Raw genomic sequence first — 16,393 nt, forward strand, 5'->3', positions numbered from 1 at the left:
GATAGATGTTTCAATAGCATGGAAACCCACATCGTATTGCGTTTAAGCTGCGAGTCCTACAGGAAACTAGCTTTTGATGAGAAGTTTTAGGCTCTCAACCATGCCGAATTATCGGCGGTGAATATTAGTCCTAAAGTCTCTTCCTTTCACCGCCGATAACCAGCGTCAGGTAATCTGTCGGACGCACCATCATAAACAGGTGGCAAATCAAATTGCTCGACACAAAGTCATTGAATGATGGCCTGAAATTGATAATGCCAACCTCAGGATGAGGTTACCCTTCTTCTATACAGCATGCTCCTCTCATTTGGGTCAGGTCAGCAACCCTGGAACCGTTACTCATTCAACACCTGGTCTTCAATTATGATGGCTTTCAGTGCGTGTCCAAGGTTTGGTGCGTGTCTCTTGGGACAACCACGAGTGAGTGTAATGTTAGTGATGTCGCGACATGGACGCGTGGGAAAGGAAGGGAATGCAGGGAGACTACCGATAAAGTAACAGCCCTTCTGATGGCCAATCAGGGGGGTTATCAGTGGTGAAGGGTGGATATAAGCACAACGGTGGAGCGGCATGGCTTTCAACTAGATGTGGAAGTGTAGCTGAAATCCAAGCTAAAATGTAGGGGAAAGATTAGGGGCAAAATGACAGCTGCTTGCAAGTGGGGCAACCAGAACAAGGGACAGTCCTTCATACACTGTAAACAATGCCACCAAAGGTGCTTAAGGGATAATCCTCTTTGGGTATTTTGGACAGGGGCAGCCAGTGACATGCCATAGCAGACACTGGGGAACTTCCAATAGCGGAATACACTGGGACCTCAATTAAATGAAGGTTAAATTCAGCATCAACAAAGTGTTCATCAAATATTATTTATTATACAATAGATACAATGTCCAAGATCATTTCTTGAGAAAGAATACAGCAAATTGATGACCTAGTTTCTGTTCATTTGCGTTAAGCTTTGATTTAAAAACTCGTGACATTTTGACATATCTCCGATATTCTCACAGATACAACCATATTTTTCATCTACGACAATAACCAAATAAGTATGGTGTCAGAAATCATTAGTTGCCAAAGTCTTTCAACTAAAACAAAGTTGACAGACGCCCCACCCCAGTATTGAAGGACGTTGTATGAACACCATCATCATGGTATAAAAGTCCAGATATTTCACTATAGTCATTCCAAGTCTTCAGGTCTGACGGGATGTTTTAAAGGTATCACCGACTTTTTATCAACGTCTCGAGACAGGGCTTTTCTCATATCTGAAAATATAGATAAAAGTTATCATTTTTCTACATGTTCAAAAACATTGAAGGAACTGAATAGTGCCTGGGTCTGACTAGTCTGAGTAAGTTGCAACAGTGTAAGCGGTGATTACAGATCGGTTATTTCAGGTTCTTCAGATGTTTTCTAATCTACGGCCTCAAGAGTACCCAAAACACTGTAAAGATACATCATATTTCACAATAACATACCAAAGGCATCTTCATCCGTTTCACCACTGTAATATTCTATGACTCTTCGGAACACACTGTAACCTAATCGATGGTACATATCCACGGCAACGTTATTTGACACTCGCACAAACAGATCAACAAAAAAGCACCTTTTTCTGAAATACAAAACATACACAAAATGAAACCACTTTCTCATTAGTGATCCATGCTAATGGTAGTTTGCCTCTACAAGTATGATACTGACTCTGATAGCTGGGTAACAATCAAAATTGTGCCGCTGCAAACTGGTAAACAACCAACATTTAACCCTGCCAGTTGGTTATGATGGTTATCACATCAACTTTTTGCGAATGGTTCTGATCATAGAAAATGAATGTGTTTCATTTTTTAGTTTCTTCTAATCAGCACAACATAGAATATCTAAAGTGAGATTCTTACCTATCTGATACTTCCTCTAAGATATTCATGAGTTTCCCAGCCAGCCCAAGACGCCTGTATTCAGGAGCGACAGTCAGAGCTGTCACATGTCCATGCCAGTTATCGGGGTGGCCCTCAGACTTACCCATGACTGAAAATGTTCAATGAAAATTCAGAATATTTCCAACCTGCTGCTCTGAAGACAAAAACTGACTTAACAAAGTTGAAGAACTGGGTGATGATCAGTATTTATATAGTGCCTCCCCAACTTTTAGTAATAACACTAGAGAAGCTTTCATCAACTTCTCTCACTTGGCTGTAGTGTTACTAGTGTCGATGCTAGCACTTCAGATAGAACCCAAACCAACACATCTTAGGTCCCCAGCAGGAGAATAGATGTCCAAAAAAGGTTGTTCAAATCTCTTAGTCTTAGGGACACTGGTTCTACTTCAAGCTTGAAGGTTACTTCAGCCAGGATATGGTGGTCTCTTGCTACGTACAATGCAGTTGAATACTTACTGTAACCCATGATCTCACCACCAGGGGCCTCAGCGACTGTGAAATATTCTGGCCAATGGGCGAGATACTGCATGTAGAATGGAAGGCCGTACTTGGAGAAGGTTGAGGAGGAAAGCAAGACAACTTTTACATTGAACCTAATGATTTTGATTGCTCAAATCTGTGAATAGAAAACATTTTCAAAGTATTGGTTCCTTCAAATTCAATCATTCGTCTCAACTGTCTTCTTTATTGACAGTAATACCGGTACGCTATACATTCAATCGCAGTTTCATCACCCTGAATCTAGATTCTATTGAATTTTGTGTAAAAGGATACAGTTTCTGTAAGAGGGTCCAAATTGCTGAAGAGAAAAGAAGATGAGATGGTTAATGGTTCCTTCAAACAAATGGCTTATGACAATATCGGTTTTATTAAACATTTGTGCAAAGCTAGAGCCAAATTCAACCAATAGACGATAGTAAACTGGCATGTGCCAAAGCAAGTAAAAAGTTGGGAACATTTTTTATGAGACACCCTGTCACTCTGGACTGTTTGTTGATTGAAGTCGGAAGGTGAGCAGAATATTTCTACGAACTTAACACCTTTCCGAGATACCTACATATTGTTAAACTTGAACATGTCATCACAAGTAAATGGTCTAAGAGTTGTCATTTTCTAAGAGCTTCTGCTTTCGTGGATTGTTGTAAAACGGTAAAATTTCATGGTCTTTTCACAACTTTTTTACTTTTGGTGCCGCCACCTGTAGGCCTATGCAGGAATTGAGCTTTTTTCGCTCCCTGACCTTTTCGCCCCCAGTCGTTTCGCTCCAAATCGAAGTCGTTTCGCTACCTGGCACTGCAGGAATGATTCGGCCTGGCTGTGACCGTCTCATCTCTCTCATCATACTGTCAACACGGTCGGGCAGCCAGGACTGATTCGGCCTGGCTGTGACTGTCCCATCATTGTAGTGTCTCCTCCAGGGTTGTGACTGTCTTCGGAGAGTGTGTGACTTACAGACATAAAACTCTCCTATGTTAATGATCAAGACCCAGCAGCGTTGCCCCCCCCCCCCCCCGCTTGATATGATGCAAACGTACTTAAGTTATGACCCAATTCAGTATTAGTGTCTCCTTGACAGAAGTCATTTCTGAAGGAAACGCCGGTACGTCCTCCAAGCTGATTTTTCCGTACGACACTCATCTTCTCTAGTGCTGCCATCTGAGCTAAGAAAATGGAACTAGGCAATTACTAAAAATTAAAACTATCGCCCGTTTTTAGGGCGGGGGACAATTTACAGCTGGAACCCCTGAACCAGCTCCCGCAGATCCGTCATTCATCAAGTTAAAGCAAGTATGAACCTGGTTTAATCATGCGGTTTATCTTAACTATACTATACCTATCAAGTTATTTATATACCCGTCACTTTCTTGCGGCATTTGTCTTGTCGTTTGAATTGACCAGAACCTGGCGACACTGCCGTCTTTCCCACACGATGTGAGAGCCGATGTGACTGCCATCAAGTCAGGCTCGACCCTGGCTGCGGGCCTGGCTGCTCTTTGTCAGGCCGACACGACGACAGAGAGGAGACTGCCAAAACCAGACCGAACGGTACCTGGCTGCCCAATCGTCTTGTCGATGTAGTCAGAACAACATCGAATTGCGTCTTGCCAACCCAGTGCCAGTACCTGCCGTTTGTACCTCTTCGTTTGGTTCGCGAAACCTGCCTAATGTCTTTCCGTGACCACGGCTCAGTACGCATACATATATGCTAGGCCAATCCCACATTTTTGACAATACCAGTTAATTGATCCTTTGACAGAACAAAAGACTCTCGTGAAACCTAATGTTTAAGTGAACGCTAAGCCTGGTAGCGGGGTAGTGCCCGGATGGTGTGACGCGAAATGTATTGTCTTCGGTCATGATCGGTCGCGGTTGATTTGAACGCCAGTAAGTTGGAGTGTGAACTGCGTAGAAGATCACAGGTACACTTTCTCCGATTTCAAACATAAAATGCCTTCGATATTTCGGTAATCAAGTCAAAACTGCTGCAGCAGAAGGTAGGGCGAGGTATCTATGCTTCGTATTGGTCTTGATTGGTTTTAATAGGTTTTAGTAAAAGTCGTGCAGTCGAGCAGAGAATGAACTGCGTAGTAAGAAACTCCAGTCGCAAGCGAGACAAAGGCCTACTACACGGATCATGTGCATCGTTGTATTTCATGTTCATGCTCGCTGGCGATATCAATTGCCATCTCTAATCAATAACCGACCCAAGTCTTGGTCACAGAGACAACATCTACGATGATGTTGATGGTCTCGAAGTGCTGATATAATGTTCCCGGTGTAATTTTTGGTAAGGCGGGACTTGTTTATTTTTGTGATTGATGTGTCTTGCAACCGTTGTACCTTGTATGTCATATCATTTTAGAATAATGTATTTCAAATCTAAACAATTATTCACTTGGCTCCACGATCCCGACTGCGGTGTAGCACCCGACTATAACTGGCATGAATAGGGAATACGCTGGTTATGGATGTCAGATCGTGGTTCCCTGACTTTTGCAAACAATTCCACTGGGCGCATCCCACGCGGCGACACCAAGGACCGCTGGCTGATCTATTGATATGTTCGCAGAAGGGTGTCAAAGTCGGAGAGACGAAGAGCCACTCGTCTCTTGAAGGGGGTTCATTGGAAGTGTTTGCATTTGTTAGCCTATAAAGTTAAACACAAGATTTGAATCCTTGTCTTGGGTGTCTTTGAGAGAACTGATCACACACAATTCCCAACCTACTCGTCAGCCAGCTGACAGATTATTTGGGTCGAACGTGTTGCTGAGATGTTTTTGAAGAGATACTTGTGGCTGTTGGAGAGACTTCTTGCATGTTTAGACAGTTCCATATGCCCCCTCTAAGGCAAACGATGGTAACTAATAACTTGACTGCTGCGGAATAATCGCAGGTTGAAAACAATGGTTTCGCAGAAAAACCAGACAAAGGCTTACTCCACGGATCATGTGCATCATTGTATTTCATGTACATGCTCACTTGCGATATCAATTGCCATCTCTAATCCATTACCATTTGCCCTCACAAATTAAAGACCCAAGTCTTGGTCACAGAGACAACATCTACGATGATGTTGATGGTCTCGAAGTGCTGATATAATGTTCCCGGTGTTATTTTTGGTAAGGCGGGACTTGTTTATTTTTGTGATTGATGTGTCTTGCAACCGTTGTACCTTGTATGTCATATCATTTTAGAATAATGTATTTCAAATCTAAACAATTATTCACTTGGCTCCACGATCCCGACTGCGGTGTAGCACCCGACTATAACTGGCATGAATAGGGAATACGCTGGTTATGGATGTCAGATCGTGGTTCCCTGACTTTTGCAAACAATTCCACTGGGCGCATCCCACGCGGCGACACCAAGGACCGCTGGCTGATCTATTGATATGTTCGCAGAAGGGTGTCAAAGTCGGAGAGACGAAGAGCCACTCGTCTCTTGAAGGGGGTTCATTGGAAGTGTTTGCATTTGTTAGCCTATAAAGTTAAACACAAGATTTGAATCCTTGTCTTGGGTGTCTTTGAGAGAACTGATCACACACAATTCCCAACCTACTCGTCAGCCAGCTGACAGATTATTTGGGTCGAACGTGTTGCTGAGATGTTTTTGAAGAGATACTTGTGGCTGTTGGAGAGACTTCTTGCATGTTTAGACAGTTCCATATGCCCCCTCTAAGGCAAACGATGGTAACTAATAACTTGACTGCTGCGGAATAATCGCAGGTTGAAAACAATGGTTTCGCAGAAAAACCAGACAAAGGCTTACTCCACGGATCATGTGCATCATTGTATTTCATGTACATGCTCACTTGCGATATCAATTGCCATCTCTAATCCATTACCATTTGCCCTCACAAATTAAAGACCCAAGTCTTGGTCACAGAGACAACATCTACGATGATGTTGATGGTCTCGAAGTGCTGATATAATGTTCCCGGTGTTATTTTTGGTAAGGCGGGACTTGTTTATTTTTGTGATTGATGTGTATTGCAACCGTTGTACCTTGTATGTCATATCATTTTAGAATAATGTATTTCAAATCTAAACAATTATTCACTTGGCTCCACGATCCCGACTGCGGTGTAGCACCCGACTATAACTGGCATGAATAGGGAATACGCTGGTTATGGATGTCAGATCGTGGTTCCCTGACTTTTGCAAACAATTCCACTGGGCGTATCCCACGCGGCGACACCAAGGACCGCTGGCTGATCTATTGATATGTTCGCAGTAGGGTGTCAAAGTCGGAGAGACGAAGAGCCACTCGTCTCTTGTAGGGGGTTCATTGGAAGTGTTTGCATTTGTTAGCCTATAAAGTTAAACACAAGATTTTAATCCTTGTCTTGGGTGTCTTTGAGAGAACTGATCACACACAATTCCCAACCTACTCGTCAGCCAGCTGACAGATTATTTGGGTCGAACGTGTTGCTGAGATGTTTTTGAAGAGATACTTGTGGCTGTTGGAAAGACTTCTTGTTTAAACAGTTCCATCTGCCCCCTCTAAGGCATACGATGGTAACCAATAACTTGACTGCGGAAAGACGCTGAGGTGGTTGGAGATGCTTCCAGTCTAAAGTATGTCATAGGGCCTCCTCCGATTTAAGGGCATAAGGACCTAGCATGGGTATGCTACTTGGTGTGCTGCAGATTTTGGGAGCCCATCAGCGGGCACCGTACATTACTGGCTGGAAGTACATGTACTCAACATTAAAATTCACATTGTGATTGTCTAACCGGAGGATAAGTCTTTTTTAAATTATTGAAAGGAAATATTGATCTTGACTCTGTCCTTAACCTTCATTTGTCTCGTCATTTCAGCGGTGATGTACCACGAGGCCGGCCTATGAGATGTGGTAGCGAGAATGGTTGGTGTCAGTCTGCACAAGGACGAGGACGCAGTGCTAAGTTTGAACCGGTAAGAATACGTCGAAATTGCGTACAAAGTTTTCATACTTAGATACCCACTTCATTTGAATGAGAAATATAGTGGAGATCCAATTGCATATCCCAGTGCAAGCAAAAGTAACTTCCAAATGATGCACTATGTAACGTAATGATGGACTCTGATCCAATCGTGCAATTATGGCGGCACGCATCAAACTGGAGATGGATGCTGGTCTTGAAGGCAAACAGATGGTAAATGAAGATTGCACCATAGTTTTTATTATCCTTAATCTGTCAGTGTGCTCCTGGGCAGCCCCCCCCCCCGCAAAACAAAAACTTACATATTTAACTTTATCTTCAGATAGAATGACCAATTGCATTCCCCGCGACTGACTCGCGGCATCATTCCATCGATGTAACAAGTCCTCTGTCCTACTTCTCCAACCCACGGGACGAGGCCGCCATGGAGACGAAAGTTAACTGTGGATCAAGGGCACTCGTATATCAGGATGAATACGTGTAACAGTTTTAAATGCCCTAGGATAGTGTTCCGGGAAAGAATGATTGATTTGCGCTTAGGTCAAGAGTCACAGTAGACCCATACCTTAGCCTGACAACAATGAATTAGGAAGGACATTTTTTCCAGATGAACATTCAAAAATGCTACACCGGTACGAGAGCCTGCTGTCACCGGAGTTAGAGCCTGCTGAACAATCTTTTGTAGAACATCTCTCAATAATGTTTGTATATCGACAGATCAAGACACCATTGTGTCAGTAAGATGACCATTTGAATTTGACCTGAACATATCACATAAAGAATGGAAAGTTTCACAAATGAGGTTGTTGTTTGTACATTTTATCATAAGGCCCCATTCATGATCCATGACAACATTTGACAATGGAGACAATTTTCGTTTGAGATTGAACATCCTCGTCGACCATTGCGACATTTGCGGTCGGGTTCACATACTTGATGTGTCATGTCTATCCAGGGTGTGATATGGCGCTGCAGGGTTGCACCATGTCTCGTTCGGATGTACTTCCTCTCGACATGGTGTATCGTCTCTGCTGGATGTGCCATGTCTCTACCGGATGTGCTCCTTCTCTTCTCGATGAGCCATCCCCAGACACAGTGAACCATGTTTCTGTACAAGGTGTGCATCTACAGGGTGTAACAGGTCTCCTCCTGATGTGCCTTCTCTCCACGCAGGTTGTTCCATATCTCTGCTGGATATGCCAAGTCTCTACATGGTGTCATGCCTCTTCTCGGCGTGCTCGGCCTGATTTGGATGTGACCTCTCTCCCTATGAGTATTGTCGCGATACGGTGATGTTGGTGATGCGGTCACATCGGCTCTCACATCGTGTGGGCAAGACGGCAGTGCAGCCAGGTCCCATTTGGCTTGTGGTTCTGACTGTCTCGCATCATCTCTTACCGTGTCGGCAAGACGGTGGAGCTGCAATGACCGATCGATTTAGTCTGGTTGTGACTATCTCAATACGCTCACTGTGCCGGCAAGACGGCGAAGCTGCCAAGGCCGTCTCAGACAAATGCCGCAAGAAACTGACGGGTATATAAACAACTTGATAGGTATAGTATAGTTAAGATAAACCCCATGACTAAACCAGGTTCATACTAATTGCTTTGACTTGATGAATGACGGATCTGCGGGAGCTGGTTCAGGGGTTCCAGCTGTAAATCGTCCCCCGCGCCCTAAAAACGGGCGATATTTTAAATTTTACACAAATGCCTAGTTCCAATTTCTTCGCTTAGATGGCGGTACCTGACAGAAGACTTGTAAAGATATGATTATGGATTTACCGTGGCTCAATGTTGTTTATCTGCTGGGGAGAACCATATTCTTCAGAAATGACTTTTGCCAATGAGACAGTAGACCGGCCTGGGCCTTCCCTCTAATGGATGTTCCTTTTTGCTACTTGGTGCGCCTTGTCCCCATTGTGTCAGGTTCTACGTGGTGCCCCATGTCTTCTTGATGTGCCCTCCCCCTTCATAGCGCACCAAGATTTTGCGTCTTGTAAAGGTTTAGGGGATACGACCAATGCATGCGAGCACCGTCGGCGGAACCCCAACGCCCGCCCTTTCGATCTATCCGTGGGCCGCGCCACTAGACTGTCCCCAGTATATAGACCACCGAGCCTTATTGGCCGAGCTTTTCTTTACCTTACAAATACTATATACTTCGTGTGCCGACGCACCTTCCATCATACACTTAATTACTGAGCATATAAGCTCCGCCTCCTGTCAGGCCATATTTGGATTGACTCCTTCCGGTACTTTCTTAACCAATCGTGTTTACTTCCCCTTTTCGGACTTTTCTACCTGTAAAGCCTGTGATGAATAAAGTTAGTTAGCATAAGTATATCGTCGTTGTAACATCTCTCTGCATGTCTTGCATGGACTATACTCTGGACCACGTGGACTATATATGATAAACCCGCAATAGGCCGAACATTTGGTGCATGTGACCAGGATTTTCTCAATACGAACTCGGTCTATCTATCCTCACGTTTTACTCGATATCACGCTTAAATATGGCACCAACACCAGAGGAAGTAGCAGCAGACAAGCTTAAACGCATGGTTCACGAGAGAGGCTCGAAACGAGCGACGATGACCAGACTCATCAACAAGATGGAGGACGTGGTGAAGGAACTTAACGCCGAAGCAGCAGTAGACACAACACTAGACGTCACGAAACTGGATCAAGTATTTGCGAAACTTGCACTGGTCCCTACAAAACTGGCAGAGATTGTGGCTCTTGATAAAGATATCATCAAGGCCACCCCAACCGACACCGTAGACCACGCGGTGACGGAAGCCGAGGACTATACGTCAAACGTGGAAGAGAAACACATCATTCTGAAGAAAATCTACGACAGGTTAGCGAGCCCTAAGCAGCCCAAACCCGCGACTCTAGCCCGGACTCCAGCTCCCACAAACACGAGCACAACGCCAACGGTACCGGTAACAAAAAACGTTCATCTTCCTAAACTCCAACTTTCCACCTTCTCCGGTAACATCTTAGAGTGGACGACATTTTTCGACGGATTTACGGCAGCCATCCATAATAACAACGCACTCGGAAACGTACAGAAATTCCAATATTTACGCGCCCAGCTACAGGGGGAAGCGTCTTTGGCAATCGCAGGATTGCAACTAACCGACGCTAACTATGCGAGTGCGATTGAACTTTTGAGAGAACGATATGGACAGAACCACAAACTAAAAGCAGCCCTCATGAAAGCCCTCTGGGACCTTCCCAAACCAAGCGATGAAATTGACAACGTGAAGAGCTTTTATGATCAACTTGAAAGTCACATCCGTGGCCTACGCGCTATAGGAATGGAGGAGAGTTCCTACGGCGACCTACTAGTGCCCCTCATCATGGAGAAACTTCCACGCCGACTGAGACAACTCATCACCCGTGACCATGGAGCGAGAGACTGGCAACTACAAGAAGTCCGCGAAGCGATCAAGAGAGAAATTGACATTTCAATTCAAGGAGACGCCATTCTGGATCTGTGTAATGATTCAAACATTGGATATGCCACACCCACTGCCGCATTTAGTGTTAACGCCACCAGGAATACTAGTATGAGTGAGAAAAAACGCGCGAAATGTGTATTTTGTTCTACTGATAATCATCCCAGCGTCCATTGTAAAAGTGTTACTGATCCAAAGCGCAGATGGGAAATCGTAAAAAGGGCCGATTTGTGTTTTAACTGCCTTGGCAACCATCGGGCAAAGTTTTGCAATTCAACCACCAAATGCCACAAATGTAGGCGACGCCATCATACCGCACTGTGCGATTCATCCCGACAGGCCTCAAATAGATCCTCAAACCCTAGTTCAACCGCAAAGCCCTACAATGAACGGGAACAAGCTAAAACCGCCACAACTGTTCACCAGAAGTTGGTTAACACCAAACCCCTTATGTTGGGTCCCGCAATTCTGAAATCCGCCGTCGCAACCGCAAAATCTCCGACCCGCTCAACTAAGGTCAACATCATTCTAGATGAAGGGAGCCAGCGCTCCTTCATCACCGCAAAATGCGCCAGCAATCTCGAACTCAAACCGCAATCTCGAGAGATGATAAAAATAGCACCCTTTGGGGCCAACGCCAAAGCCGTACGTGCGTTGGATAACGTCATCGTCCAAATCGAAACCGCTTCTCGAGTAGAAAACGTTCCCATGAAAATGCTCATCGTCCCGAAGATTTCAGCACCGATTAGCACCTGCCCCCAAGCAATCTTCGCCTTACCACATCTGAAGAACCTCAAGTTTGCGGAAACCAGCTCCGGGGACTTTATGGAAATTGACATCCTGATTGGTGCGGACTACTATTGGTCAATAGTTGGAGACAAAATCGTCCGTCCCGCAGAAAACACCCTCGGACCAGTAGCGGTCTCATCGAAATTCGGATATCTCCTATCAGGCCCGACTCCCGCCAATATCGAAGGTCAACGCGATGAATACACGCCCGCACTCCTGACGACCGTTCTAAACGTCCTAGCAAGCCACACCCTTGAAGACAAAATAGCACAATCTTACTGGGACTTGGAAACTATAGGGATTAAAGACGACACTGAAGAAAAAGAAAGTGACTTTCTACTCAATTACCGCGACACCTGCCTTGAACGAGACGACAACGGAAAATACGTAGCCAGACTACCATGGTTGGACAACCACCCAATTTTACCCACGAACTACCACGTCGCCAAAGCAAGGACAAGATCGATGGTACGGAAATTATCGCCTGACCTCCTGAGTAAGTACCAAGATATTATTACCACTCAACTCCAACGACATTTCATCGGCAGAGTAGCAAACGACAACATCAACATTGGCCACTACTTGCCCCACCATGCGGTTCTTAAAGATTCATCTGCCAGCACCCCAATCCGGGTAGTATATGACGCGTCCTGCAAGAAGTCAAATGATCACCCAAGCCTGAATGATTGCCTGGACCCCGGTCCAAACTGCCTCAACGAGCTCAACGCCATACTTCTCCGTTTTAGAATGCACCCCATAGGCCTTTCGAGTGATATTGAGAAAGCGTTTCTCAATATCAGGCTCAACGAAGAAGACAGATGCTTTACGAAATTTTTATGGCTCAGTGATCCCAGTGACCCCGAGAGTGATTTCCACACGTACCAGTTTGAAGCGGTCTTATTTGGAACAGTGTCATCGCCGTTCATTCTGCAAGCCGTACTGCACACCCACCTTGACGCCGCAACCTCATCCCGTATCGCAGCAGACGTCAAGAACAACATATACGTCGACAACGTGGTGACAGGTGTCGCCACTACAGACACCGCCATGGAATATTACAACACCGCAAACGCCATAATGAGTGACTGTGGCTTCAAACTCCGCGCATGGACCTCAAATGGTGCTACAGTACGCGACCAAGCTCAGGCTGATGACATCAACGAAACAAAGACGACGGTCAGTGTCCTAGGCATGAAATGGGACACCGGTAGTGACCAACTATCATATGCAAAGAAAGCTGCTCCATCCCCAGATATTCTTCTGACCAAACGCGCAGTCATAAGTCACAGCTCTAGCATTTTCGACCCACTCGGATATATTGCCCCCATGCACATTAAAGCCAAGGCCTTCCTGCAAGAACTATGGCAACACGGACTACACTGGCACGAACCCCTTACAACAGAACTGTCTGAAAGGTGGCGCAAAATCACCATCGAATTGGAAGAAGCCATGAACATCACTGTCCCTCGGAAAATATTGGACAACATTGACCCGCAAAATTGTGAACTACATGCATTTAGCGATGCATCCCCAGCAGCCTACGGATGCGCCATCTACCTAAAGAGTGGAACCCAGGCATCTCTCCTCATAGCCAAAACCAGAGTCAAACCGCTAAAAGCCACTACCATTCCTCGCATGGAATTAATTGCAGCACTCACCGGCTACAGACTAGCCAAGTATACGCTAGAAGCACTCCAAGGGTTAATTCCAATCAAAAAACAAGTCATTTGGATCGATTCTCAGATCGTCCTACATTGGATTACAAGCGATAAGAAACTTCCTGTGTTTGTTCAGAATCGTGTGAATGAGCTGAGGAAATTCCCAGGTGAATTTCGCTATGTGCAATCAAAAGATAACCCCGCTGACCTCCTAACTCGAGGCATCACTGCACAGGAACTGCGCGACTCCCCACTGTGGTGGACAGGCCCCAGCTGGTTGAGTACCGGGATGTACCCACCCACGCCAACAAAACTTCTTCATAATGTACTCTTACAGCAAGCCGCCACTACTGATGACGTACCAGACCAGGTACGAGACGACACTAGCGACCACGCCCCAGATGTCAGAGACCAGACCCATCACCCCGCTACAACACCGCTGCAACACCCGGGTATCGCCAAGGTCATTGACGTCACACGTTTCAGTTCGTACCGCAAGCTTCTCAGAATCACCGCACTTGTCCAGAAAATCGCAAAAGTCTGGATAACAAAGGATAAGACCAATCTCAAGACCCTGATCCAAGCCACTGCACAGGAAACTTCTGCCGCTGAGACACTGTGGATTAAAGCCATACAAACGGACTGCTATCACAATGAGATAGAAATCCTCAAAGGAAAGACCGCCACAGGACCCCTAGCTGGTCGCAGCAAAACACTTGTCAATCAACTTCGCCTATACCTCGATGAGTCAGGCCTGATTCGACTAGATGGCCGACTCAACAATGCCAGAATCAACCTCGACACCAAGTTCCCGTATCTGGTACCACGGAAGCATCCATTCACCGACCTTCTCATAGGCAGGGCCCATGCCGCCCAATTACACTCGGGAATGCGATCTACCGTGGCATGGCTCCGCCAGCGATTTTGGATTCCGAGAATCCGGGAAGCCGTCAACTCACAACTCCGACGATGCGTCACCTGCAAGCTGATTATTGGAAAGCCCTATAGCAAACCAGAAACTCCGCCCCTTCAGGCCAGCCGCATCCAGCAAGCACCCCCTTTCACTGTTTCCGGTTGCGACTTTACCGGTGCACTAAATGTCAGACCCAAGGAGGGTGGTCCCGAGGCAAAATTCTACCTTGCCCTATTCACCTGTGCCATAACAAGAGCGGTGCACCTTGAAGTTGTTCCCGATATGACGTCACAGACCTTTCTGAATGCCTTTCGACGATTCTGTGCCCGCCGCTCCACTCCTTCACAAATGATTTCTGACAATGGCACAACTTTCATCGCCGCCGCCAATGAGATTAAGCAGCTAATGCAATCACCGGACATCCAGGCCCACATGGCCGACCAACGCTGCACTTGGACCTTCAACCCCAAACGCGCGCCGTGGTGGGGAGGGTTCTTTGAGCGCATGATTGGAATGACGAAGATGGCCATCATTAAAACTCTAAGAAGAGCGCGAGTAACACTGGATGAACTGACAACCCTTGTCACCCAAGTAGAAGGCATACTAAATGACCGACCCCTCACGTACATTGGTGACATGGACATCACTGCCCCTCTGACGCCAGCACACCTTCTCCACGGGAGACAGATAACAGGACTTCCGTACGAAGCTACCGACTTGGATGAACTTGCTGATCCGAACTTTGGAGATAGTCTTAACAAACGCGCTAAACGACTGGCGGTACTGATTGATCACTTTTGGCAACAGTGGTCATCGGAATATATCCCTTCGTTAAGGGAGAGACATATTCGATCGAAGCGCGGCCATCGCGAAACCCGCGTAAAAGTTGGTGAAATCGTCCTAGTCCACAGTGATGAAACCAAAAGGGTCAATTGGAAGATCGCTAAAATTGAACGCCTGATCTATGGTCAAGATGGTATCGCACGTGCCGCACAAAATAAAACATCATCGGGAGTGACTAACCGCCCAATAGCGCGCCTTTATCCTCTTGAAGTCACTGCCGCTGAAACTGCGCCGATCGCTGCCCAGGTTCACGAGAAACACAATGAAGCCCAGCAAAACACAACGCAACAGGCACCTGTAAACAACAGGCCACCAACACGCAATGCTAGCAAGAACGCCAGAAATAAGATAATGCAATGGGCAAACGTACTTAATGGCAAAGACGATTAAATGATACGTGTTATTTAGTACGAGTGACGAAGTGGCAGTTCAGGACATGTTATTTAGGGTGTGGCACAACGAGAAAACTGATCCATAGGACAATATACATGTAATAACAATGTAATGAATAGCCGTGTGAACGCGTCACAAGAATTCATATTAGTGCGTTATATAGGACTCTATAGTAGATCATACTACAAACTCATTATTGTCATTCGAACTGTCTCATGCACACTATATTCTGTGCCTTTAGCTGATTGAAATAGGACTTTAGAAATTTGACTACATATACATTGTACTTCGAATTAGTACAAGTCTGCAAGTCTCATATATACTTTGGAGTTTTCGCAATCTCCACAGAGCAATTTAGAGATCCGGTTTGAATACAGGACACTTTAGAAGTCAAGTTAATTGATCTTGGCATAAATACGGTGTAATCTTTCTAGTTTATGATTGTTTACTCTAGGACTTTAACGTAAAGGTGGCTACCTTGACAGCTTGTTTTTACAAGGGATTGGTCCCTTTGATAGCGTACAAGTCATTTTGGTTTCAATGCCAGACACATTTTCCTGCCCTGGGGAGGATGTGCCGACGCACCTTCCATCATACACTTAATTACTGAGCATATAAGCTCCGCCTCCTGTCAGGCCATATTTGGATTGACTCCTTCCGGTACTTTCTTAACCAATCGTGTTTACTTCCCCTTTTCGGACTTTTCTACCTGTAAAGCCTGTGATGAATAAAGTTAGTTAGCATAAGTATATCGTCGTTGTAACATCTCTCTGCATGTCTTGCATGGACTATACTCTGGACCACGTGGACTATATATGATAAACCCGCAATAGGCCGAACACTTCGCGACTCACTAACGTGTTTGTTTTTCACATACATTGTTCTAGTGGTTTTCGGAAAAGAAGGCCTAAAATGTATAGTATCTAAAACAATATTCAGTTAATGGAATTACACTTTTTTCC

General features: G+C 45.4%; 2 protein-coding genes and 1 long non-coding RNA gene across 5 annotated transcripts; 2 read left to right on the forward strand and 1 right to left on the reverse strand.

The window, feature by feature from the left end:
- Positions 1–855: 855 nt before the first annotated feature.
- Positions 856–3,146, reverse strand: LOC135484732 (N-alpha-acetyltransferase 20-like). The gene is made up of 6 exons (XM_064766391.1): positions 3,001–3,146; positions 2,718–2,742; positions 2,400–2,490; positions 1,902–2,031; positions 1,482–1,618; positions 856–1,268 (listed from the first exon to the last, which is right to left on the reverse strand). The coding sequence occupies exons 1-6, from the start codon at positions 3,051–3,053 to the stop codon at positions 1,183–1,185; spliced, it is 522 nt and encodes a 173-aa protein (XP_064622461.1). The 5' UTR covers positions 3,054–3,146; the 3' UTR covers positions 856–1,182.
- Positions 3,147–4,157: 1,011 nt separating this feature from the next.
- On the forward strand, positions 4,158–8,167 carry LOC135484991 (uncharacterized). 3 transcript variants are annotated; one of them, XR_010446504.1, is made up of 3 exons: positions 4,158–4,448; positions 7,265–7,361; positions 7,692–8,167. It is a non-coding gene; the product is annotated as an uncharacterized LOC135484991 (long non-coding RNA). The 3 variants fall into 3 exon arrangements; XR_010446505.1 differs by having other exon boundaries at positions 4,158–4,363; XR_010446503.1 differs by having other exon boundaries at positions 4,161–4,438.
- Positions 8,168–9,884: 1,717 nt separating this feature from the next.
- On the forward strand, positions 9,885–15,428 carry LOC135484415 (uncharacterized). Its single transcript, XM_064765839.1, has one exon. The coding sequence runs from the start codon at positions 9,885–9,887 to the stop codon at positions 15,426–15,428; it is 5,544 nt and encodes a 1,847-aa protein (XP_064621909.1).
- Positions 15,429–16,393: the final 965 nt, after the last annotated feature.

This window comes from Lineus longissimus, chromosome 3, assembly GCF_910592395.1.
Source record: "Lineus longissimus chromosome 3, tnLinLong1.2, whole genome shotgun sequence".
Classification (NCBI taxonomy): domain Eukaryota; kingdom Metazoa; phylum Nemertea; class Pilidiophora; order Heteronemertea; family Lineidae; genus Lineus; species Lineus longissimus.

Bases quoted from the DNA above. Each gene is read 5' to 3' on its own strand.
- LOC135484732 (XM_064766391.1), bottom strand. From the start codon at position 3,053: ATGACAACTCTTAGACCATTTACTTGTGATGACATGTTCAAGTTTAAC. The intron at 2,743-3,000 runs GTAGGTATCTCG...TTTTCTCTTCAG, and splicing joins ATGTTCAAGTTTAACAATAT to CAATTTGGACCCTCTTACAG. The intron at 2,032-2,399 runs GTAAGTATTCAA...GAACATTTTCAG, and splicing joins TGGTGAGATCATGGGTTACA to TCATGGGTAAGTCTGAGGGC.
- LOC135484415 (XM_064765839.1), top strand. From the start codon at position 9,885: ATGGCACCAACACCAGAGGAAGTAGCAGCAGACAAGCTTAAACGCATG.